This window comes from Macadamia integrifolia, chromosome 12 (assembly GCF_013358625.1).
Source record: "Macadamia integrifolia cultivar HAES 741 chromosome 12, SCU_Mint_v3, whole genome shotgun sequence".
In the NCBI taxonomy this organism is placed as follows: domain Eukaryota; kingdom Viridiplantae; phylum Streptophyta; class Magnoliopsida; order Proteales; family Proteaceae; genus Macadamia; species Macadamia integrifolia.
Genome location: NC_056568.1, coordinates 6,459,701 through 6,482,083, shown reverse-complemented (window position 1 = coordinate 6,482,083; position 22,383 = coordinate 6,459,701). Strand labels below are relative to the sequence as shown.

General features: G+C 40.7%; 1 protein-coding gene across 1 annotated transcript; it reads left to right on the top strand.

Annotated features, from left to right (window-relative positions):
• The first annotated feature begins 6,413 nt into the window (after positions 1–6,413).
• On the top strand, positions 6,414–10,380 carry LOC122058321 (protein SCARECROW). The gene is made up of 2 exons (XM_042620950.1): positions 6,414–9,354; positions 9,693–10,380. Exons 1-2 carry the CDS (start codon positions 7,328–7,330, stop codon positions 10,159–10,161), a joined length of 2,496 nt encoding a protein of 831 aa, XP_042476884.1. The 5' UTR covers positions 6,414–7,327; the 3' UTR covers positions 10,162–10,380.
• Positions 10,381–22,383: the final 12,003 nt, after the last annotated feature.

Sequence of the window (22,383 nt, the reverse complement as noted above, 5' to 3'; positions counted from 1 at the left end):
TCCAAACATCCACAAATGTTCCACACATCATTCCACCAAAAAGTCAAACACAGTTCATATACTCCATAATAACATCAAAACCCAAAAGAATAGTCTAAGTACCGTCTTAAACATCAAATCCATCAACCAATAAAAAAGTTTTCATTAACAGTATAAACTACGAAAATTAGATCATCTAATCCAATTAAAGTCTTTATTGCACTCTATCTCTCCATTGCATTCAACTCCCACTAGCAATTGCCTTCTCCCTTTGTTCCCTTGCTTTCCTTTTGGCATTCTTAGCTTGCAATTGTGCATTAATCTTGAATTGCATGCTCAACTCAATGGTTATTGTAGAAGCTTGTGATCTAGTCGTTCTTTGAGAATTGCTTGTATCAGGTTGACTACCAAGTTGCTGAGTTCTCTACATAAACATGAGTAACTATTAGTCAAATGCAAAAAATGGATAAGATCACTAATCATTTTAGAATATTTAAAACTTGAAAATTGAACATTGAAAACCTGGGATGATTTTGCTTTCTGTTTCACTGGAGGTCCTGTACGTCTTCTCTTGTTGTGACCTTCCTAGTTGCATCTACTACACTTGGCAACTCTTAATCTTTTTTTTCCGCTGGCCAAGTGAGACTTCATCAGTTTCCTTCTTCCTAAAAGTATGTGGTCTTCTTAGAAGTCTTTTGATTGGTGGAGGTTGTACAAAACCAATTATGTGTTCTTCACTTATCTCTTGAAGTCCAGGTAAAGGATGGATAATACCCTCATAAGCTGCCAAATATGTTTTTATGCTATAGTACTCATGGCAGTAACTCTCCAAGTTTTCTATCTTACTAACAATGCATGTTGCTGCATGCTTACAGGGTAATCCAGAACCTTCCCATTCTCTACAACAACAAGTTTGTTTTTTCAAATCGACCACATGCCTTCCTTTAGTATCTGTGACCTCAAACTCATATACCCCAGTAGCTTGGACCATACATCCTCTTGATTGTGTTTGGATCAAATCCAGCAATTTCTTTATTTTTGGTGTGACAATCCCAGTGTATATGCAACCCTCCTGATATCTCTTATATATTATCTCTATCAACAATTTCCGTATCTCATCAACTACGAGTAGGGCAGGCTCGCTCCTAAAAGGTGCAATCCACTGATTGAAACATTCAACCATGTTGTTGGTGACATGGTCGTTTTTGCACCAAAAGTCAAATGCATGTTGAGACCACATCTCAGCTTTAACAATGTTCAACCAATCACATGCACCCTTGTTAATTGATTTTATATCTGACATTGCATTTTCAATTAAGAATGCAGTGGAAGCCATAGTTGCTGACCAAAAATACATTCTAAGTAGCACACTTGGAAACTTGCTTCTGAAATTTTGGTACATATGTCTACTGCAGCATCTATGGTGACAGCCTGAAAATATTTCATCAATGGCTTGGTGCAGTCCCTACACATTAGCAAATTAAAAAGACTAAGTACACAAAAAAAAGTAGGTGTGTGTCCTATAGTTAACTCTATAGGGTAGAAGGCAACCCACATTTTGTCTGTCCGACATAAATGTAATAGAAAATTTCTCCTCCGCAGTGTGAAGACAACTATATAACTGTCACAAAAAGAAAACCCAATTTTCCTTGCATTCAACATCCACAATGCCATATGCCATAGGAAACAACCCTTTGTTACCATCAACAGAGACTGCAGCTAGTAGTACCCCTCCACACATCCCTTTTAGGTGGCAACCATCAAAATCTATGAATGATCTACAACCTTTCACAAAACCATCAATGCATGCCTTGAAACTAATGAACAATCTTTTGAAGATAGGAGGGTTTGACATGATGACTCTCTGATGGAATTGCAGCTTGAATAAACTTCCAGGGTTTCTTTGTAGCACCATTTCTCCATAATTAGGTAGATTTGCGAATGACTTATAATGGCTACCTTCATTGAAGTTAATTGGATGTTTTTTAGCCCTGTACACTGTCATATAAGGGACCTCAACCTGGAATTTTTCCTTGAAATATGAACGGATTGCATCTGGATCCATATCTGGGTTTGCCTTTAATCCTGAAGCAAGGTGTCGGCCAATCCAAGTAGAAATAATATCCTTGTTTCTTTTTTTCCTCGCACAAGAATGTTCATTGCATATAGACTTGATCTGGTATGTTACTCCTTCATCTGCTGCAGGTGAAGCATGGATACTCCATGTACAACCCTGTGCTGCACACAAAACAGTCACTCTTGACTTCTCATTCTTAGTTCTCAGTAGTTCAAAACCTTCTTGAATAGCATAGTCTTTAAGAACAGCCCTGAAATGAGTCACATCATCAAAGAACATCCCTTTCTCTAGTCTTACCACTTGCCCATATGAATATGATGGTGTAGAGTAATGCTTCAATGTTATCTTGGTATGCAACTCCTATACCATCCATTCCATCATCTTGACCATCAACTTGTGCTTTAACCCCATCACTGTACTCCTCTTCATCATTCATATCACTCTCATCTTCGGACACAGAATTCCAATCAGCATCACTTGAACTTGAAGCATCGAATAAGACTTCATCGGTACTCTTATTGACTGTCTTAATAACATCATCCATAACATCCCCAACATCAAGTTCAACAACAATACTATGTATGACTTTGCTAGTACTCTTACCAACTGCCTTACTGCCATCATTGACATCAGTCACATCATTCCCATCAACAATACTATTAGTTGCATCAATACTAACTGAATCATTTATGTTGCTCCTACTGTTATGTCCACCACTGGTTAAAGCCCTATAGGTACCACCACCTCTTCTTATTTGGTGCTTTATCCTATGCCCACCAGATTTCTGAACTTGCTGCACAATACCTCCAAAACCACTTTGACTTTGTAGTACATCAATTCCACTTCCATACTGATCCTGCATCACATCATCACCAAAGTCAATTTGACTTTGATGGACATGCCTACTAGCAGTCTTCCGTTTGACTAGTCCACCAGGGAAACCATTTACTGTGTATAAGTTGCTTGGATTAGAATCCTAGTGAAGATCGTATACATACAAATTTATGCATTCAGCATTCTTATGCAATACAAACATGTCCAGTACACTTGCATCCTCATTCACTTCCATCTACTGGTTGGAAGGAAGTATGCACTTCACTTTAAATGTGACAGTATGCCCTACTGGTACATATCTGATAACTGTGTTATAAATATTGATCACCATGTCCCGATAACAGTACTCATCCGGATCAACTGGGGTAGGTGCAGACGTATTCAAGTCGTAATGATAATATATGATAACTCTAATTTCCATTGAATGATGAATTATTTATGATGAAAGAAAAAAAAAAAAAAAACACAAGATGTTACATAAACACAAATACATTAAGGATTTCAATGGAAATTAGTCCCTACTAAGTCCATACAACCATTCCAAGGATTTGAAACAAAGTCCATCCAACCATTCCAAGGATTTGAAGCAAAGTACATACAACCATTCCAAGGATTTAAAACAAGGAACCAAGTACATACAACCATTCCAAAGCATTAAGAAACTAAGACATATATCTTATAAGCACAGACAAATCCAATCAGGCACAATCATAACATACTATAATATATACCCTATAAGAATGTTAGCATTTTGGAATTGCCAAAGTTGTCCTGCCAGATGCCTCTTAACAGTCCAAAGTACCAACAAATTTCAAGTAATTGTTACATACAAATTAGCATGTAGGCCTATTAAAAGCATATCTAATCAGCAACCCTGAATTCCTTGGAAAGAAAATACAGAAATAAATTCTACTTTTAGGCCCACAAGTTTCTCAGATTCATATATAGAGACATTCAGCAATCTTAGAAACCCAATCACTCCCAACACGGTTAGCATACTGATCTAAAAACAAAATGACATAACACTCCTACCCAAGACAAGATGCTGCATGAATAATTATAGAATACAAGATTCTTGGATACCGTAGTAAAACATTGCTCAAGTGAAACATTATCAGTGCAATTAGGCTAGAGATAAGAGGCCTCTGATGAAATTCAGAATGATAGCACATGTAGATAGAGGATACAAGAGCAGACAAAGAAGACAAAGTTAAAATTGAGTTCTTACGATATTTAAATAACAAAATTCAAACAGCTTAGGGTACTAAATCTGAATGAAACTTTCAACAGCAAATTCTTTCTTCAAGTTGTCAAGAGAAGAATTTGTGACTCATCTTTCTTATCTCTTACTTTATAGTTGAAATATGATAGTTGAACAAGCTATTGTGCCTTGACGTTTGCCATGACATAGTTAAACGTACCAAAAGACCAACAAAAAACTGCAACTTCAAGATAAAATTCTCTGATGAAATCCAGCTTCTTGAAGTGAGAACCTCCCACCAATTCCTAGAACCCAGAAAACCCTTTAAGAAAAAAAGAAGAAAAAATGACAACTACTGCTAAGATCAGAAACCCAGAAAATGTTAACGAATCCTGAGCCTCTATTTCAAGCCCCCAGAAGATATCATTAAATCTACCATTTTCACCAGCTGTTTGAGAAAAGAATATTTGTCGAAACCATTATATTCAAACATAGAAAATAAGCATGATATATATGTCGATCTAACGAAATTGAAGAACAGATCTGCATAAAACGCTTGAAGAATCACCGTCGAATGCCAAAACTAAGTCCCGACTGTGTTTGATTAAATTTTTCTTGAAACCCTAACTTTCGCAAATCTGCAATATTATACTAACCTTAGACTCCGATTAAAAGCTCCAATCTTCAACGAGATTTATGCCTTCGATCGCGAACAATAAGAACCATCGTCGAACACCAAAACTTTGGAGATGTTCACCTTCGATTTCAGTTTCAGAAGATCAGGTATGGAGGAAAGAAGAAGCCGAATGAAAAACCATCGTTCTTCTCAAGGAAGAAGACGGTAATGAGTTGGGGGTATTTTGAGGTTTTTGAAAATATTGTAAAACACTTAAGGTTTCCTCACTTACAGCCAGGGTACGGTTGATAGAATCCAAAACATATAGGGGAGGTTAGTGTAATTTCAAACTTTTCAGGGGAAGATCCTACAATACTTGAAACATACAGGGGAGGGGAGTGTAATTTCCTCTTCTTTTTTTTTTCAATCCCAAGTTGGACTTTTAGAGAATCGAGGATTTGAGATTTGAGATTTCAAATATATTGATGGGTCTATTTGAGGATAGAATTCCATTTATATCCCTTTTTTTAACACTTGGTCATAAAAAAGGGTGCAGTTACTTTTAAATTTTTATTGGGAATATAAACATTTGAACTTACTTTTTGAATCCTTTTAAACCAATCATCTCTTTGACATTATGGCATGAGAGAGAGAGAGAGAGAGAGAGAGAGAGAGAGAGAGAGAGAGAGAGAGAGAGAGAGAGAGCAGCGGCACCCTTTGCAGGAGCGATTTTCCAGTCCTCTAAGCTAAACTGATTGTAAATCTCTCCTGTAGAAGGAAGATGTGCTTGGTTTGGGTTTTACAGCAGTGTGGTTTTTTGAATTTGAGATGGATGAAATGTTGAGTTTTAAGAGAGGATCTAGATCCCGTTGCCCTCTTTCTTTTCTCTCTTAATATTGACCGTCCATATCAGCATGGACACATGCCACCGATTAAGGGATAATTGTACCCAATTGCACCTATCAAGAATTAGAGACGATATCGATCAATCCTCAATTCCTTGACACATAAATTGTAACAGACATCCATGCCCCTCTGATTAGATACCTATGCTTGCATTTTCACTAACTAAGAAATGATGCACTGGCCACGCGTCCAGATATCGTTTTCACCCTCAATGTAATCTAATATTCCTTCCCCCCCTCTCTCTCTCTCTCTCTCTCTGTCTCTCTCTCTCTTTCTCGCATTTTTGTTTTTAACCTATTTCTCTCCGGGACCAGAAGTGGCGGTGTCGCGGTTGTCGTTTCTCTGGTGGGGTAAGTAGAAGATATTTACAAAAAAAAAAAAGGGTCAGTAGAAGATCTGACAATCCCAGTTTTCCAAAATGCGACGTAGTGTTTGACATTTTGCTTTCCACATGTATGAAAGCCTTTTTTATTTGCTTATTTTGACCTTTTCTGACCGATCGGCTCTTGCGGTCGTCTCTTCCTGTCTGTATGCAAATCTATATTTAATATTTTAATAATTAATTTATGATTAATAATATCAATCGAAAGAGCGAACCCGAAGCTGACACTCTTCACAAGGGAAACTGTGTAATTTCGTATGCTCGGCCTTTTTGTTGCCAGAAAAGTTGGATGTCTTTTTATATTGTCCAGACACACAACGTTCACATTCTTCTATGCACGAATCCATAAATTTCTCCCCCTCTAGTCTATACTCTATATATATAGTTCTACGGTTGAGTCATGAGTGTCATCTCCTACCCCTTGTCGTAGACCCAAGACGGTCCCAAGTCATCCAACCTTACCGCGAACACGTCAAACGCCCGACGACGAAACAAACCTAGACCTCACAGGTTGACAGGAAGAAAGGGTAAGAAGGAAAAACCGAAAGGAAGACAGAAGGGGAGAAGAAAACAGGGAAAACAACAACAATAGGAACAGTAGTAATCAGCCTTCCATCTCTCTCTCTCTCCCCCCAAAGTCCAGGCTGTCCAACTGTTAGTATTTATTACCTTACAGCAAAAAAATAAAAAGTATTTATTACCTAGACCATGACGCCTACCTGTATTCTGTATACCTATTTACCCAAAATTATTACTAATAAGTCACAGCAACGGAAGCCGAATCAGCCTGCAGCACCACCACGACGCAGGTAATCGGGATCATTATCTTGCAGACTTACACAGTTACACATCATGCATTCTCGTGTTAGTTCTTGAGCCACGAATCAATACCCATCTCCGCCGCTGACGCTGCCACACACCAGCACCGGCACCGGTATCAACCTCACCACACCCCACCAGAGCCAGAGGTGACAAGTCCGTCAACTGCTCGCTCAATTCTTTCTCGATTTGAGGACTGGGCATTGAAAAAACAAAAACAACTGGAAAAAGGGGAAAAAAAACAGAAAGAGGTCGGATAGAAGGTCGAGGAAAATTAAATGGTTAACTAAAGCATGGGTGGTAGTGTTGGTCTGGCAGAGTGGGAGTGAGATTCGATTAGTTGGTAAGAAGAAAAAGAAAGAATCCGACCGCCCATGTCCCAGTCCCCCCACCGTTTTCTGCTTGGATTGCCTCAACTCAAAAATCTGTGCCCCTACAGCTACGCCTCTTACTTAACAACAGCAACGATGCCCTCACCATCATCCATCGTCGTTGCCGTCTCCTTATCTGTAAATGGCTACTTGTGTTCTGCTCGGCAGTGGCAGTGGTAGTAGTAGTAGCAGTAATACTAGTGGCAACGGTGGATTAGGCAGCGGTACCGGCTTCGACCATCGAAACGTTGCTTTGAGTTTCCCACCCTATCCCCAACATCTGCAACACGACGACGACAAGGACGACCGCCGACACCTGCCCAACCCAAAGATGGTGAGGAAGAGAACCGCGTCTGAATTGGATCTTCAAACCGGCGATTGTCAAAGATTCTCTCGACGGGCCCCCGACTCCTTGGCCGACATAGACATCGACCGTTCTCCCTTGGCTTTCCAACACCCTAGAATTATTGCCTCCGTCGACAGCAACAGCAACTCCACCACTAATTCAAATCCAGTTTCCGTCCCTAACACCACCAACCACTCCGCTATGTTACCTTCCCCCAATAATTCCAATCTCACGTCAGGCGTTTCTGGTTTTCCTTCCAACCTCACTTACTACCTGGACGCCATCCAGGCCACCCCGTCTTCCGCAGCGGCTGTATGCGGCTTCTCTGGTCTGCCCTTGTTCCCATCGGAACGAGATCGAAACAACGCCGCCGCCGCCGCCGCCGCCGCTGCCACCAACACAGACACTCTACCCGGCGGGGGAGCTGGGCTTCTACTTCCTGCTCCTTCCGGCCCTTCTCCTCCCATGGACGGGGACCCCACGACCAGCAATGCTACAGCGACTGCATGGATCGATAGCGTCGTAAAGGACCTCATCCACAGCTCCACTGGTGTGTCTAATATTCCTCAGCTTATCCAGAACGTGAGAGAGATAATCTATCCTTGCAACCCAAGCCTCGCTTCCCTCCTGGAGTACAGGCTTCGCTCGTTGACGGAGCCAGCGGTAGTTACCGATCATCAGCTGCTTGAGAGAAGGAAGGAGGCGGTGTTTTGGCAGCGGCAGCAACAACAACAGATTCAAACACAGGTGCAAGGCTCTTCTGGGCTTAGGCTCTACACTGAGAACGTCTCCTCTTCCTGTCCCATGTCAGATTCTTCTCCTCAAGCTCAGCATGCGATCGTAGCAAACAACTTCTCCAATTGGGGTGTAGACGTATCGTCATCATCATCATCCCAGCAGCAGCCGGGAAATGAAGGCTTTCATCACCAGTCGACCTCGACTATTATCCCTTCCGTTGCACCTCCACTCCTGACGCTGAATCAATCTTTGCCGCAGCAGCAGCAGCAACAGAGCTCGCATCGTGCCCCAGCAGCAGCAACAGCATCAACATCAACGGCAGAAGCAGCAGCTGCTGCAGCTGTAGTGGCTTGTAGTAGCAGAGAGAAGAAAGAGACGATCCGAAGACAGCAGCAGCAAAAGCGAGACGAGGAAGGGCTCCATCTCCTCACCTTACTACTGCAATGCGCTGAGGCTGTATCCGCCGATGACTTCGAGCGGGCAAACAAGATGCTGCTGGAGATATCTGAGCTGTCATCGCCGTTTGGAACGTCGGCACAGCGGGTAGCAGCCTACTTTTCGGAGGCGATGTCGGCTAGGCTTGTTAACTCTTGCCTGGGAATATACGCGCCGTTGCCATTGGCTAGTGCACCGGCTCTTAGCCAAAAGATAGTGTCAGCCTTCCAGGTGTTCAACGGTATCAGTCCTTTCGTGAAATTCTCGCATTTCACGGCGAACCAGGCCATACAAGAAGCTTTTGAGAGGGAGGAGAGGGTGCACATCATCGACCTAGACATCATGCAGGGACTCCAGTGGCCTGGCCTCTTCCACATCTTGGCGTCCAGGCCCGGGGGTCCCCCCTATGTACGCCTTACAGGCCTCGGAACCTCCTTAGATGCTCTGGAGGCCACAGGGAAGCGATTATCAGACTTTGCCGAAACACTGGGGCTTCCCTTTGAGTTCTTTCCTGTGGCAGAGAAGGCTGGGAATTTGGACCCGGAAAGGTTGAGCGTGAGCAAGAGGGAGGCCGTTGCGGTGCACTGGTTGCACCACTCCCTGTACGACGTTACTGGCTCCGACACCAATACGCTGTTGCTCTTGCAGAGGTATGATAGTTTTTGAGTTAGCTAGGGTTTCCCCAGTTTTCTACTGACATTAATTTTAATTTTACCACACCCTTCTTCCATCCAAAAAAAAAAATAATAATAATTTTACCAGCTAGTGGTACATGTGATTGTGGTTAGAATTACACAATCCATGATCGACCAAACCTACTAGCTAGTACTAATTAAGAGAGAGTAATTGCTATAGAAGTTTTCACATATATATATATATATATATATATATCTTCTGTTGATGATTAGATCTACTTATAATTCGTTTTGGCCTATTAATTACCATGCTCATCGATCGACTGCGATGGAATACAAACAAACAAACACAGGTTAGCTCCCAAGGTAGTGACAATGGTGGAGCAAGACCTGAGCCACGAAGGGTCGTTCCTGGGGAGGTTCGTTGAGGCGATACATTACTACTCGGCGTTGTTTGACTCACTCGGTGCGAGCTATGAGGAGGACAGCGAGGAGAGGCACATTGTGGAGCAGCAACTGCTGTCGAGAGAAATACGGAACGTATTGGCGGTCGGTGGACCTGCTCGGAGCGGAGAGGTGAAGTTTCACAACTGGAGGGAGAAGCTGAAGCAGTCCGGGTTCAGGGAGGTGTCCTTGGCGGGGAATGCGGCCACCCAAGCTACACTGCTTCTGGGAATGTTCCCCTGCGATGGCTACGCGCTGGTCGAGGACAATGGTTCCCTGAAGCTCGGCTGGAAGGACCTCTGCTTGCTCACCGCTTCTGCCTGGAGACCCATTCATCATCACCCTGCAGCTTACACTCTACTCGCCCACCACCGTTAGCTGGTCACCAATACTAGCTATTTATTATTCAGTGAGTACTACTACTTTTTGGTATTAGTAGTTCCGAGAGCTACTGAGCTCAGCTATCTGTGGAGTGGAGTCCCCCATTTCCACCATTTATTCATCATGGTCGATCGTACTTGTTAGAGTTTGTTGCTTGTAATTGTCCCCACCCCCCAAAAAATAGAAACACCCTACGCTCGCCTGAATTCCGAATTACTTTTTTTTTCTGCTAAAGATCAGCAATTAAAGAATTTCATTAATATAAAAGAAACCAAAACAAATGAAAGAGGAGACCATTGCGCTACTATTCCACCTAGGGCATGGCCATCAACTTAATAGTAACCTAAACCCAAAATATATTAAAGGTATGAAAACATAAATCTTGGCCTTAACTAGCAATCCCAATTTACATCTGATAACATAAAATCAGGAGCTTCATCCCAAGATAAGGTTGTCATTGTTTTTGCCGCATGCATAGGTAGTTTTATCAGTTGCACTATTGCCTGCACAGAGCAATGCGATATACAACAGCTAATACTGTTTGAATTACATGCTTCAAGAAGTCATGAAGTGGAAATAGGCCAAACAATCATATACATCAACAACAAGGCCCTCCTTCTAAGGGACCATGCAAAATTGTTTCCCTCATTTGGAATAAATGCAAAATTACACGACTCTAAATTAGATGCCAAATTAGAGATACCTTAGATAATTGGAATCATTGTAATTGGCAAGTCGAAATGCTCACCGTTGATGATAGAAATGAGGATGTCATATTCAATAATTAGATGGTCTCAACTATCTTCAATAACTTGTATTCAATGAACGATCTTACTATAGTTGCTAGCACAAGCACACCAAAAGAAAAGGGTCTAACTTTTGGTAAAGTTTGAAGCGACCAAATTTGTTTCCCACATTGTCGATGGGACCAATCTCCTAGAAGAAGATAAAAAAAAATGAAGCATCAGTGTCATTCTTAGCATATAGAATAGCATCGGGATCCTCTGTCGCAAGACTTGACATGTAGCACAGATCCAAGGGCTGAGAGCATCTTGGGTTGCATGTCTAAGGGCTCCCAACCCTTGGATCTACGTTACCCTATAGCGCATTCTACAAACGAGCCCAATCCACATAGAACATGATGGGTGGACTTTACATTATAGCATCCATTTAGGGCCCCTCCCTAAATTAAGGAATCAATTTTTGAAAATAGTGATAATGGAATTTCAAGTATTACATTCCGGTCAATAAGATGAAAGTAGGCCTCCAACAGTTGGAGATTACACCACCTAGTGCTAATCATTAAATTTTGAAACATGCAAAGGAGGGGTGTCAATTCCAGGCCTGCACTGGAAGATTCGACCGAGCCCGACACATTTATGGCCAGACCTAGACTGGCCTAATTAATAAACGTGTCATTTATAAATAGGTAGTCAACGGTGCAGCCACTAGCCCGATGGGCGCCTGACCGGCCCTACTTGAACCGACTCCTTTAAGCCTGACTTAGCCCGACCCTTTCATACTATTTGTATTTAGTGCTAAAGCTATGTGATATGTACAGTTGAGATGATGGTGATTGTAAACTGAACATTCATATTTTTCAGGCATAGTTTAATTGATTTGAACTTGCTAAACAGGGGTTGTGTAGATATAGTTTAAATGATTTGAGTTCCGTGGTTAAGACTGAGTACCTTAGTAACTTAGCTACTTTGCCCATCTTCGGCTTAATCCATTTTAACTATGGGATCTTTCTTTGCTATGCCAATTTTTGTCTCATTTTGTTTGTATTCCTCTTCAAGCACATTTAAAAGACCAATTTTAAAAAGGACCTGTTTAAAGCAAGTGTAAAGTTAAATAGGTCTATAATCCAAATAAGGCCCGTTTATGGTAGCCAGATTAAAGCTTATGATCTACCAGCCTGATTATCAACCGTACCATGCCAACGGTAGCAAAGCCCGTTTAGCTAAACGAGTGTTCACGATGCAGCCTTAGAAATTTACTGAGCTTGACTAGGCCCGACCGATACCAGTCCAGTCTGACCGCTTGACACCCCTAATGTAGAGGACTTAAAATCTGGCGGAGAATGTTGTATCTTATTAGTCCTCTCAAGTGACCCACCTCAAGTCCTCAACTCGCCAAAGAATACCTTAAAGGAGAACTTTGCGGCCAGCTTTAATACTCTGCCAGGTTCACGATAGTTGTCATCCTACCGTTGATTAAAAAGACAAATGTGGAATAATATATTTGTGCGGCTATGCCCACTAGGAGTTTGGATATTTCTATAGTCGTCATGAAACTTCGAAGAGAAGCACCAAATGTGTAATTTTGTGTCTCTTAATAGCAAGCAGTCGTCAAACTTTGGTTGGCACATTCTTTTATAGGAGACCTTATGGATTTTATTTCCTTTGGCTCCGTTTGTTTTGATGTAAAATTTCATAAGTAAATATTTACATGTCAAATTTTAGCAGGTAAAATCTTACACGTAAAATTTTACATGTTAAAAAATTTTCCAATGTTTGTTTAGATAATTCATTTGCAATGAAAACATAAACGGTAAAGGATGAGGTTTTTGAGGAGCATTTGGTCGAACACTTGACGAGTGCCTCCAAGCAGCCACACTTGGTTATTCTTTGATCAACGGCATCTGAAATGCCGAACCTGGACATTTGATGAAGCACCTACTTATGTTGTACACAGGAGTATCCTCACATCACTTTCCAGAGGATTGAAGGAAGGAGGAATGAGAGATATGGGGTGTAGCCCCTGTTTTCATGCTAGGTAGGAGGTGATGAAATCATTATGCATCGGAGAGTCCAAATCGGCAAAACAGTGTACAATCTCATATCACCTCAAAGACACCCAGAGATGAGAGAACTTAGCCTTCTCGTAATCTTCAACAAAACTTGAAATCGTAGGTCCATTACTCCATTACCAGATTCTCAACAAATTTTGAAATCTGATTGTCACACCTCGTTCACATAGAACTGGATCGGTGACCGGGCTAACACCTGTTAACCTAAAACTTGGCAGGATCATTTGATGCAGTAGCCACTACACAACATACACACAACTAAAGAAAACAAATTTTGTATTTCAGCGGAAGTCTTACATGTATATACCTGTAAATACCCCAATACTCTTGATACTCAAATTGTATTACATAATACATTTATATGGGGGCCCGTAGGCATGATATATACACAAAAAATACAATTTAAACATCCAGAGCACAAAAGGGGTAACACAACAAAATAATCAAAAGGAATCCCAGAACAGTATTAATGTTGTTGTCTTGCAACACAACTCTCACACGGGCACTTGGCCCGGTGCCCAAGATCTTCGGGGATCCACCAGTCCTCAGTTGAAAACTCTACCATGGGTCTCGGCTCTAGTTCTTCGGCCAGATAACCTGCAAGATCATCTAAAAATGGTGTACACATCAGATGAGCTCATTAGCTCAGTAAGTGAAATGAAAGACTAAGCAATCATACGCAACACAAATGAACCTATATGTATGCAAGTCCATTTTTAATAACCTAAATCACCTCATCAACATTTCTAAGTCATTGGTTATGTGCTACTCACAACCACAGTACACGTATGCCCTGGGTACGAGTCGGGAACTCCGCCATCTCATGATACGTCCATAGGGATGTCGGAGAAGGCCAGCCATTGGTACCGTAAAGTAAATTGTTGTTCCGTAGTGACATTAAGTAAAATGGGTCGTGCCCTGCATTAAAGTAAAATGGGCCTTGCCCTACATTAAAGTAAAAGCAGTATGATTGACCATCTAATTATATCACCAAAGTTGCCGACCGTCCTAGTGATCGACTGGGTGTACTTCTAACCGCCACCGTTGGTACACAACGTCGGGCTTCCCCCCAGTGATATACCTAGCACCTAAACTCCTGTTGGGAAGGGTTGTAGCACAGGGATATGACAATCCTAACCGCATGCTTCTATATGAGATAGTATGACTGTATAGTGCCATCGTGTCCCATTCTACAGGTTACCAATGCATTCGTTTTCAAGCCGACTACAGCATTTCTAGTCTAGCAATGCATCACAGTCAATAATTTAAAATCATCCATCTCATAACTCAAAGCAAGGATAAGCATTTATCAATTAAAGTCACAACATAACGAATCATAAATAAATTTTATAATGCACAAGACAATGCATGCGGATGGCATTCGTGAATGACTGGTCTACACAGCAATATAGTGATGATATGGCTAGTCTATAATAATAATGGAATGATGCAAAAACACTTCAAAAATAAAATCAACGTCCTCTTCCTACTTACCTATATATGAATAACATTCACCCTTGGTATGAGAGAGATCCAGCGTGCGGTGACGCGACTTTCTAGTAAAACCTATCATAAAAAAATTGAGTTTAGTATCTCACTTTAGGTTTACAACCAACGAAATACGATGTCCCAACGCGTTTAGAATCACTATAGGAGGTTGCCCGACAAATTTGGACCCAATTGAAACCTGATGGGTCGGACTGGTAGGTCAACAGGTGGGTCAGGTGCCCATCGATCCTTGCTCATCGGTTGAGCCAGAAGCCCAACCAGGACAGGTGGGCTCCGGATTGGTGGGTCCGACCACTTTCAGGGCACCCACCACTCATAACTAGGATTTTGCAGTTCACTTCCATTCTTCATCTCACCTTGGGGAAACCACATTGTGATTTCTCATATTGTGATTCTAACATAAATCTAGGGTTGATTCCAAGCCTTAAGCATGGATCTTAACTCTTTGCTCAAGAACACCTTCAAAACCCCAAATCTCTTTTCTAGCTCAAGAAATTCACCAAATGCCTTTCAAATCTTATGATTTCTTCCTCTAAAACCTTCAAAACCACATGTAGGTCTTTCATTAAACCTTAGATTCATATTCTCAAGTGGGATTAACAAGATCTAAAGGATTCTTACCCGGATCGTAGGGTTTCACTTAGGGTTTCTTGAGAGTTTATGAAAAATAGCCTTTACTCACCTCAAATCATAGATCCCAAGGTGAGGATCATTTTTTCGGCATTGGAATCGAAAGATCAAACCTTGGCGTCGCACTACGAGTACCTCTTCCCCTTTTCTTCCTTCTTTTTCCCTTCTCTTTGCTTTGTTTCTCTCTCTTCTTTACTTTTCTCACCCACATTGTAAAACAATAAATGAGGGAAAAGAAAAGTAATAAATGCTATTTATACCTGGTTAAAATATCTAATAACCAGAGTGGTAGGTCACACTGGTGGGTCTGACCCACCTATGACCACCCACTAGTCATCCGAAACTTAGCTGAATAATTGGGATTTCGGCGGGGCTCAGCCCCAACACGTATTTCACTCTCGGTAATTGACCAAAATGTGTACTCGACATAAAATACAGCTATGTACCTTTATTGTGAGTACATGGCCAAGTGATACGTGCAAGTGCAAGGCTTGGGCATATGGACTTCACTAGGCACCAACTCCAACTCATCTGGCTAACTCGAGTTTAGAGTCACCCTTGCTAGTATGTTCCATAGGGTACCTGACTCAGCTCGCTTGGGTTCAAGTCCTACAAGATCAAACTGAACCAATCGGGTTTAGAAAGTAGGGTATTACACTCATACAGTGATAAAAACCTAAACAGATAATTTTTGAACACTTTAAGAGTTCCTGGACAGCTAAAATCTATAATTTGAGGCTGATTAGTGAACATCACAAAGCTTTGGTTCTCCCTCTTCACTCCCTCTCTAGAATGAGCTTCCAAAAGGCAAAAGGGAGATCGAGGATCAGCTTACGATCTTCGTTTTGATCACACCATTAAAGCCAACAAAGACGAAATGAACTGACCTGATTACAGAGGCAAGACCAAGAACTATATAGAACTAGAGAGAAGTTCATAGAGCTTCACAGAGGAGATTGCAGAGGCTTCGATCCGTGATCATTTTGAGAGTTTCGGCGTAGAGAACAAGAGAAGAACTATGGAAATGAGAGGGGAGCTCACAGCTTTGGACAGAAGGTCGACTTTGGAGATCGTGTTTTTGTGTTTTCTATTTTGGTTCTTTTACGGGGCATTTTCCATATAAATTTGGGGTAAAATTTTCAAGTCTCTTTTCCGTGAAAGATGGGGTCTCTTGTAAAATTTTACATTGTGAGAATTTTCCAAATAACAAAACAAACAATGGAAAATCTAATTTTACTGTAAAATTTTACATGGAAAATTTTCCAAAACAAAGCAAACAGAGCCTTTAGAGATTTCCCCCCAGTAGAAGAGGGTTGCATCCTGCAACCACCTTGGCGAATATAGACAATTTAAAATGTGAATATGAAAATAAAATAAAATAAATAAATTTGAATATGCAAAAATTGACTAGAAAGGACTTTAGGCTTGAGGAGAGTTTCCCTCCTTGCATTTGTCAAAAACTGATCCTTCACCCTTAAAGTCTTTAGGAAGTTTTATCATATCGTGAAACATCTTCACCTTTGAAACTCCAAAATTAATTGGGAGAACGAGATATTTACATCGACCATCACTATAACGAAGAACAAGAGAAAACCAACTTTTGAAAGGAGGTGCGGTATTCAGACTGAAGGCAAGTGAGGGTTTGTTCAAATTGATTGCTTGTCCTCTTGCTCTACAATATTATCAAGGCATTCCTTTAGATAAGAAACCTCTTGAAGCCCTAATTCTAAGTACAATAAGTAATCATCTGCAAATAGTGAGTAAGAGGCACAACCTTATTCCGAACTTATATTTCATTAATCATGCTTGCAGACTCGACATTAGAGAATTTCACCCAATGATTGCGAACCAATCAAGGTAGGGGATAGAGGATCCCATTGATGAATCCCACAAATAGGTGAAATGGTAGCACAATCAGCACCATTGATCATTAGCCTATACGATATAGAGGTAACACAAGACAAAACTATACCTACCCATTTAGGATCATATTGCAACAACATAGAACCGTCATGACAAACAAGTTATGACCAATGTGTGAGGTAGTTTAGACTTAATAACTGTGATACCCTACTTTTTAAATCCGGTCTAATTACACGGTTGACCCGGTTTAACCATGCAGGACCCGAACCAGAGAGGGTTAAGGTGGGTTCCTTATGAACCATGATGGCAAGGGTGACTTTGAACACAGGTTGGCCAAACAAGTCCGAGTCAGTGCCAGAGGAGACGGGAGTACCCAAGCCGTGCACATACAAGTATCATGAGGCCATGTACGGATAATACTGGTATATAGCCGTATCCTAAAGCGGATACATATAATATACCTTATGCCGAGAGTGAGATACATGCCGAGAGTCGAATTCCATCAAAATCCCACTTGTTGGTAAATTTTTGACTCTCAGGTGGGCGGTCACAGGTGGGCGCATCCGCCCACCTGAGTGACCCACCCATGTGGTTACTAGTTGTTTTAAAAAGTATAAATAGCATTATTGTGTTTTTCATTTTCTCATTATTACACTAAAGAGTTGGGAGGAGAGAGAAAATAAGGGAGAAAAGAGAACGAAGAAGAAGAAAGGGGAAGGAAGAGGGAGAAGAAATGGATTTAAGCGGCGCCAAGGTTTGATCTTCCCATTCCGACGTCGGAAGAGTGATCCCCAACACAAGATCTACGATTAGAGGTGAGCAAAGGCTATGTTTCTTAAACTTTCACCAAACCCAAGTAAAACCCTTGATTTAGGGAGAGTTTCCTGGAGATCTTGTAAATCCCACTTGAGATGATGAATCTAAGGTTTAATAGATGGTCTATGTGTTGATTTTGAAGGATTTGAAGAAGTGTTTATAAGATTTGAGAAGCGTTGGTGATTTATTGAGCAAGGAAGTGATTTTTGGGGTTTTGATAGAGTTCTTGAGCAAAGAAGGTAAGATGGCTTCTCAATCCTTAAATCTAACTTAGATCTAGGTTAGAATCATCTTATAAGACCTTGAAAGTGTGGAAAATGTGATTGAAAAAACCCCATTTGATTTTCCAAAGGTTGGAGAAAGTTTTAAGGAAGAGGGAAATTTTTTGCCCTCTCAGGTGGGCTGGGATCGGTGGGCCGCACAGCCCACCTGAGAAGGCAGGCCCTCAGCTAGGACCGGTGGACCGATCGACGGGCCAACCTACCCACCTAAGAGGACTGGCCCGCGGTCTCCACTGGTGGGTCGGGACCGATGGGCCGACTGGCGGGCTGACCCGCCCACCTGAGAAGACCGGTGGGCCGTGACAGGTGGGCTGTCCGACCCACACGAGATGCCCCTAATGTGATTTTTGTGTTCGAATGAACCCAAAACGGACGTGCAACCTTCTTTTATGATTCTAAACATGATTTAACCATCAAATCTTGTTAGTTTTGACCCCAAGGGGGTAAAATGCTAACCCCCTTCACTTATGATGGGTTCACAAAAATTTACGTTTCTTACGCCGGATCTTACTTGTACCGGGCGTGAGTCTTTGTACATAACAAGTAAGTGGGGAGAGGACGTTTGCTTTTACTTTAAGGCTTGGTTGGCATCATTCAATTGTATCTAGACTAGCCATGTCATCATGCAAATTATGTGTAGCTTAGTCATCCTCATATGATTATGACATGTGTGTTGTGTTTTACTTTCTCAATGATAAATGATCGATGTGCTTATGTGATGAATGATGGAAACACTGTGCATGATGCATTATTAGACTAGATGTCGTAGTCGGCTTAGAAACGAGTGCATTGGTGGCCCGTGGAATGGGACGTGGTGGCACTATGCAATCGTACTATGTCATATAGGAGCATGCGGTGTAGGGTTATCATCTTCCCGTGCTACGACCCTTCCCAATAGGGGTCGAGGTGTTGGGTTATCACTTTGGGGGAAGCAGTGGTCGCGGGTGTCGGGTCACTGTGGCGGTTGGACATACGCCCGGTTGGTCATTATAACAGTCGGCAACTTCAGTGGTATATTCAAGAGGGCCAATCGTACTGCTTTTAAATTGCTGGAGTCAGCACCTTTACTTTCTGTCATTTACTTTTATGTTGAGAGCCGATAGTCGGCATGCTTTACTTTTTTGAGTACTCACGGTGGACCTTCTCCGATAGTCCTATGGGCATATCGAGGGATAGAGTTTGCGGCTCGTACCCGGAACATACACGCACTGTGATTGTAGTAGCACTAAACCAAAGACTTAGTAATGTTGTTTAGGTGGGTGAGATTTAAAATGAATTGCATAGCATATAGTGCATATGGATGTGGATTGTTGTGTGGTCTTTCTTTTCACTTACTGAGCTAGTGAGCTCATCCCACGTGCGCACCTCTTTTAGATGATTTTGCAGGTCACCAGCCTGAAGATCAAGGGTCGGGCCCCACAGTTGAGTTTCTTGATGAGGATTGGTGGGTCTCCGAGGAGTATGAGCACGAACTGATTGCACGTGCGAGGGTTGTGCTGTGGGACCGCAGTATTGACGCCGTACAGGGTTTTACTTTTTGATTCTTTTGATGACCCCTTTTTGTGTACTTGATACATAAATTGTTATTCTTTTGTGTAAATATCATGCCTGTGGGCTCACATGTATTTATCTATATACTATAATTTGGGTATCAAGTATATTGGGGGTATTTACAGGTAATTAAGTCTTCCGCTGAACTTTTGAATGTTTATCTTAGATGTGTGTATGCTGTAGTTAGGTACTGTATCAGATGATCCTAGCCGGTTTGGGTTAACCAGAGTTAACCTGGTCACCGGTCCGATTCTGTGGGAATGGGGTGTGACAATAACAGTCTCCAATACAACTTGAATTATAGAATGCCAATTGGACAAGTGAATCAAAGCTTCTAAATAGGATAGTGGTTCTGTGCCTCGGAGCCCGATCTATGTCTATCTCTCTCCTTCCTAAAACAAGGGGTAGGAATGTCTTTTTCATAGAAGGAGGAGAGAAATAGATACATAGCTAAGAGCGATGGCGTAGGCCATGCTCCCAGATAGAGTTCTTTTTCCCTCTTTTATTTAATTATTTTCTAAGTATAGATCCGTGTTGATGATGATCAACTGATTTGCTTCCTTCTAAACTCTTCCCATTATTCACCTTCTTAGTTAGCTAGTCATTTTATTTACTTAGGGTTTGCTTAGCAACATTTTTTGTTTTTAAGTACTAATGGTGTTTCTTAGGGGAAAAAATAGATTTGTGTTTGATAAATCAGTTCATTTTTCTATTTTCTTAAACGAATAAAAAAAATTATGTCAATGAGAAAAAAAATTGATTTAAATGTGTTTTTGGTTTAAAACAAAATGAAAGGGACGCTTGCCCTGGGCCTCACATTTAACAGCCTCTCATCTTTGTCTTCTTTCCCTCTCGCCATCTCCTCCTTTTTGCTGTCTCCTTCTTCTCTCCTTCTCTCGACATTTACATGATCATAACTAGAAAAGGAAATACTAGCAACTGAAGACAATGGTCTGGAATGAGAGTGAAAGGGCACGATCCATCACCATGAGAACATGGAGAAATAGATTAACCTAATGATAGAGCTTAAATTCATTGCCAAGGGCTTGCAATGCCAAACCCGTTGTGAGGACAATGGGTTTTTCAGACCTTTCCTTGAGAAAAAGGAAAATGGATTCAACGATCTCTATTAATTATAAGTCACTACCTAAATCAGGGTCTAGGAACCATAATTAAAAATAAAAAAAAAGTGATTCTAATATGAAGTGCTCTAACCATGAGTTAGAATTTGTGTTAAGTTGTGGTCTGAGGAAAGTGTTAGGCACTTCGGTCCACCTAATAACAAATCGGACTTCAACACTAAGTATTGTATATTATGAATGGACCGACTAATCATGCACATCTACTGTATACACACCAAATTAAGAAACATATCCAAAATACAAACAAGAAAAGGAGGGGAATATATCCACATAACCATATTCAACTAAATCTGCATGTTCAGCATACTGAATGTAAATCATACATACTGAATTAAAGTGGAAAAAGATATGGTAAAACCCTAACTAGCATATATACAACATGCTAGAAATTACAAAAGTATCTTTATCATAGCATCATGGTTTAAAGTATCTCCGATACCTATACGATACCCTCCGATATTTATCTTAAATTTAGCCGATTGATACGATACACACCGATACGATACATGAAATTTTTAAAATCCTTTCGTATCGATATATATCCTATGATACATATCGATATGCACCAATACACTATCGATACGTACTGATACTCTATGAAAAATATAAAATCAAGGTGAAATATACGTTTTGGTATGTATCAGTACGTAGCGATGAGTATTTGTATGTATCGATTGATACATATCGATGAGCATCAGTACATATCAGTGAATATCGGTATGTATCGATCAGTACATATCGGTGAGTATCAATACATATCGGTGAGTATCGGTATGTACTGATACAGTGCGCTACGGTCATATAATGGCCAAGATGGGTATTTTTTCAAAAAACACGATTTTTTGAGGTGTTTTTGTTCCAAAGTTACTGCCAGTCATATTTCTCTCTAACTAAAGTGGAAATCAAGGTTTTGAACAAGGATTTTACATTTATGAGACAACTACAAACCTTGAATTCTTAGTGCGATACCCTCAATTTAGTGTTTATGCATAGTACATGTTATCAATAGTTTTTTTTAATAAAATTTTAATGCAAAAGTGTTTAAAAAGGTGTTTTATATCCATTTATGTATGTATCTTTAGCGTATCTCCGATACGATACGATACCCTCCGATACGGCGATCGATACCGATACGGCGATCGATACCGATACTTTAATCCTTGCATAGCATACATACAATATACATCAATGAAACATCCTAAATCATGGGGAACATGAGATTGGGATCAGACAACCATAAAAGTATTATACAATCGTGATTTACAACAAGAAAACTAAAATAGAATACATGAGGCACATACATTAAATGCTTAAAATACCCCTAGTATACATGCTATAATATAAGAATGAAAAATGATATGGAATATGGGGATGGTGGTCATGTGAACAAGTAGAATACATTTAACATCTTATACATGAATATTACAAAATAGAAAATAAATTCATGTATAATTAAAAGGACAAAAATACCCCTAACATAAACTGTGCTAGAAAGAAGGAATATTATGAAAAAACAAAGGGAAAAAAGGAACAGACTCAAAATCAAAACTAACACCATTAAACTCTTCAAAACAAAGCTAAAAAAATCAAAAAGTAAAAAAAAAAAAAAAAAAAA

Excerpts from the sequence above, each read along its gene's own strand:
- LOC122058321 (XM_042620950.1), top strand. The coding sequence starts at position 7,328 with ATGGCTACTTGTGTTCTGCTCGGCAGTGGCAGTGGTAGTAGTAGTAGC. Across the intron at positions 9,355-9,692 it reads ACGCTGTTGCTCTTGCAGAG|GTTAGCTCCCAAGGTAGTGA; the intron begins GTATGATAGTTT and ends AAACAAACACAG.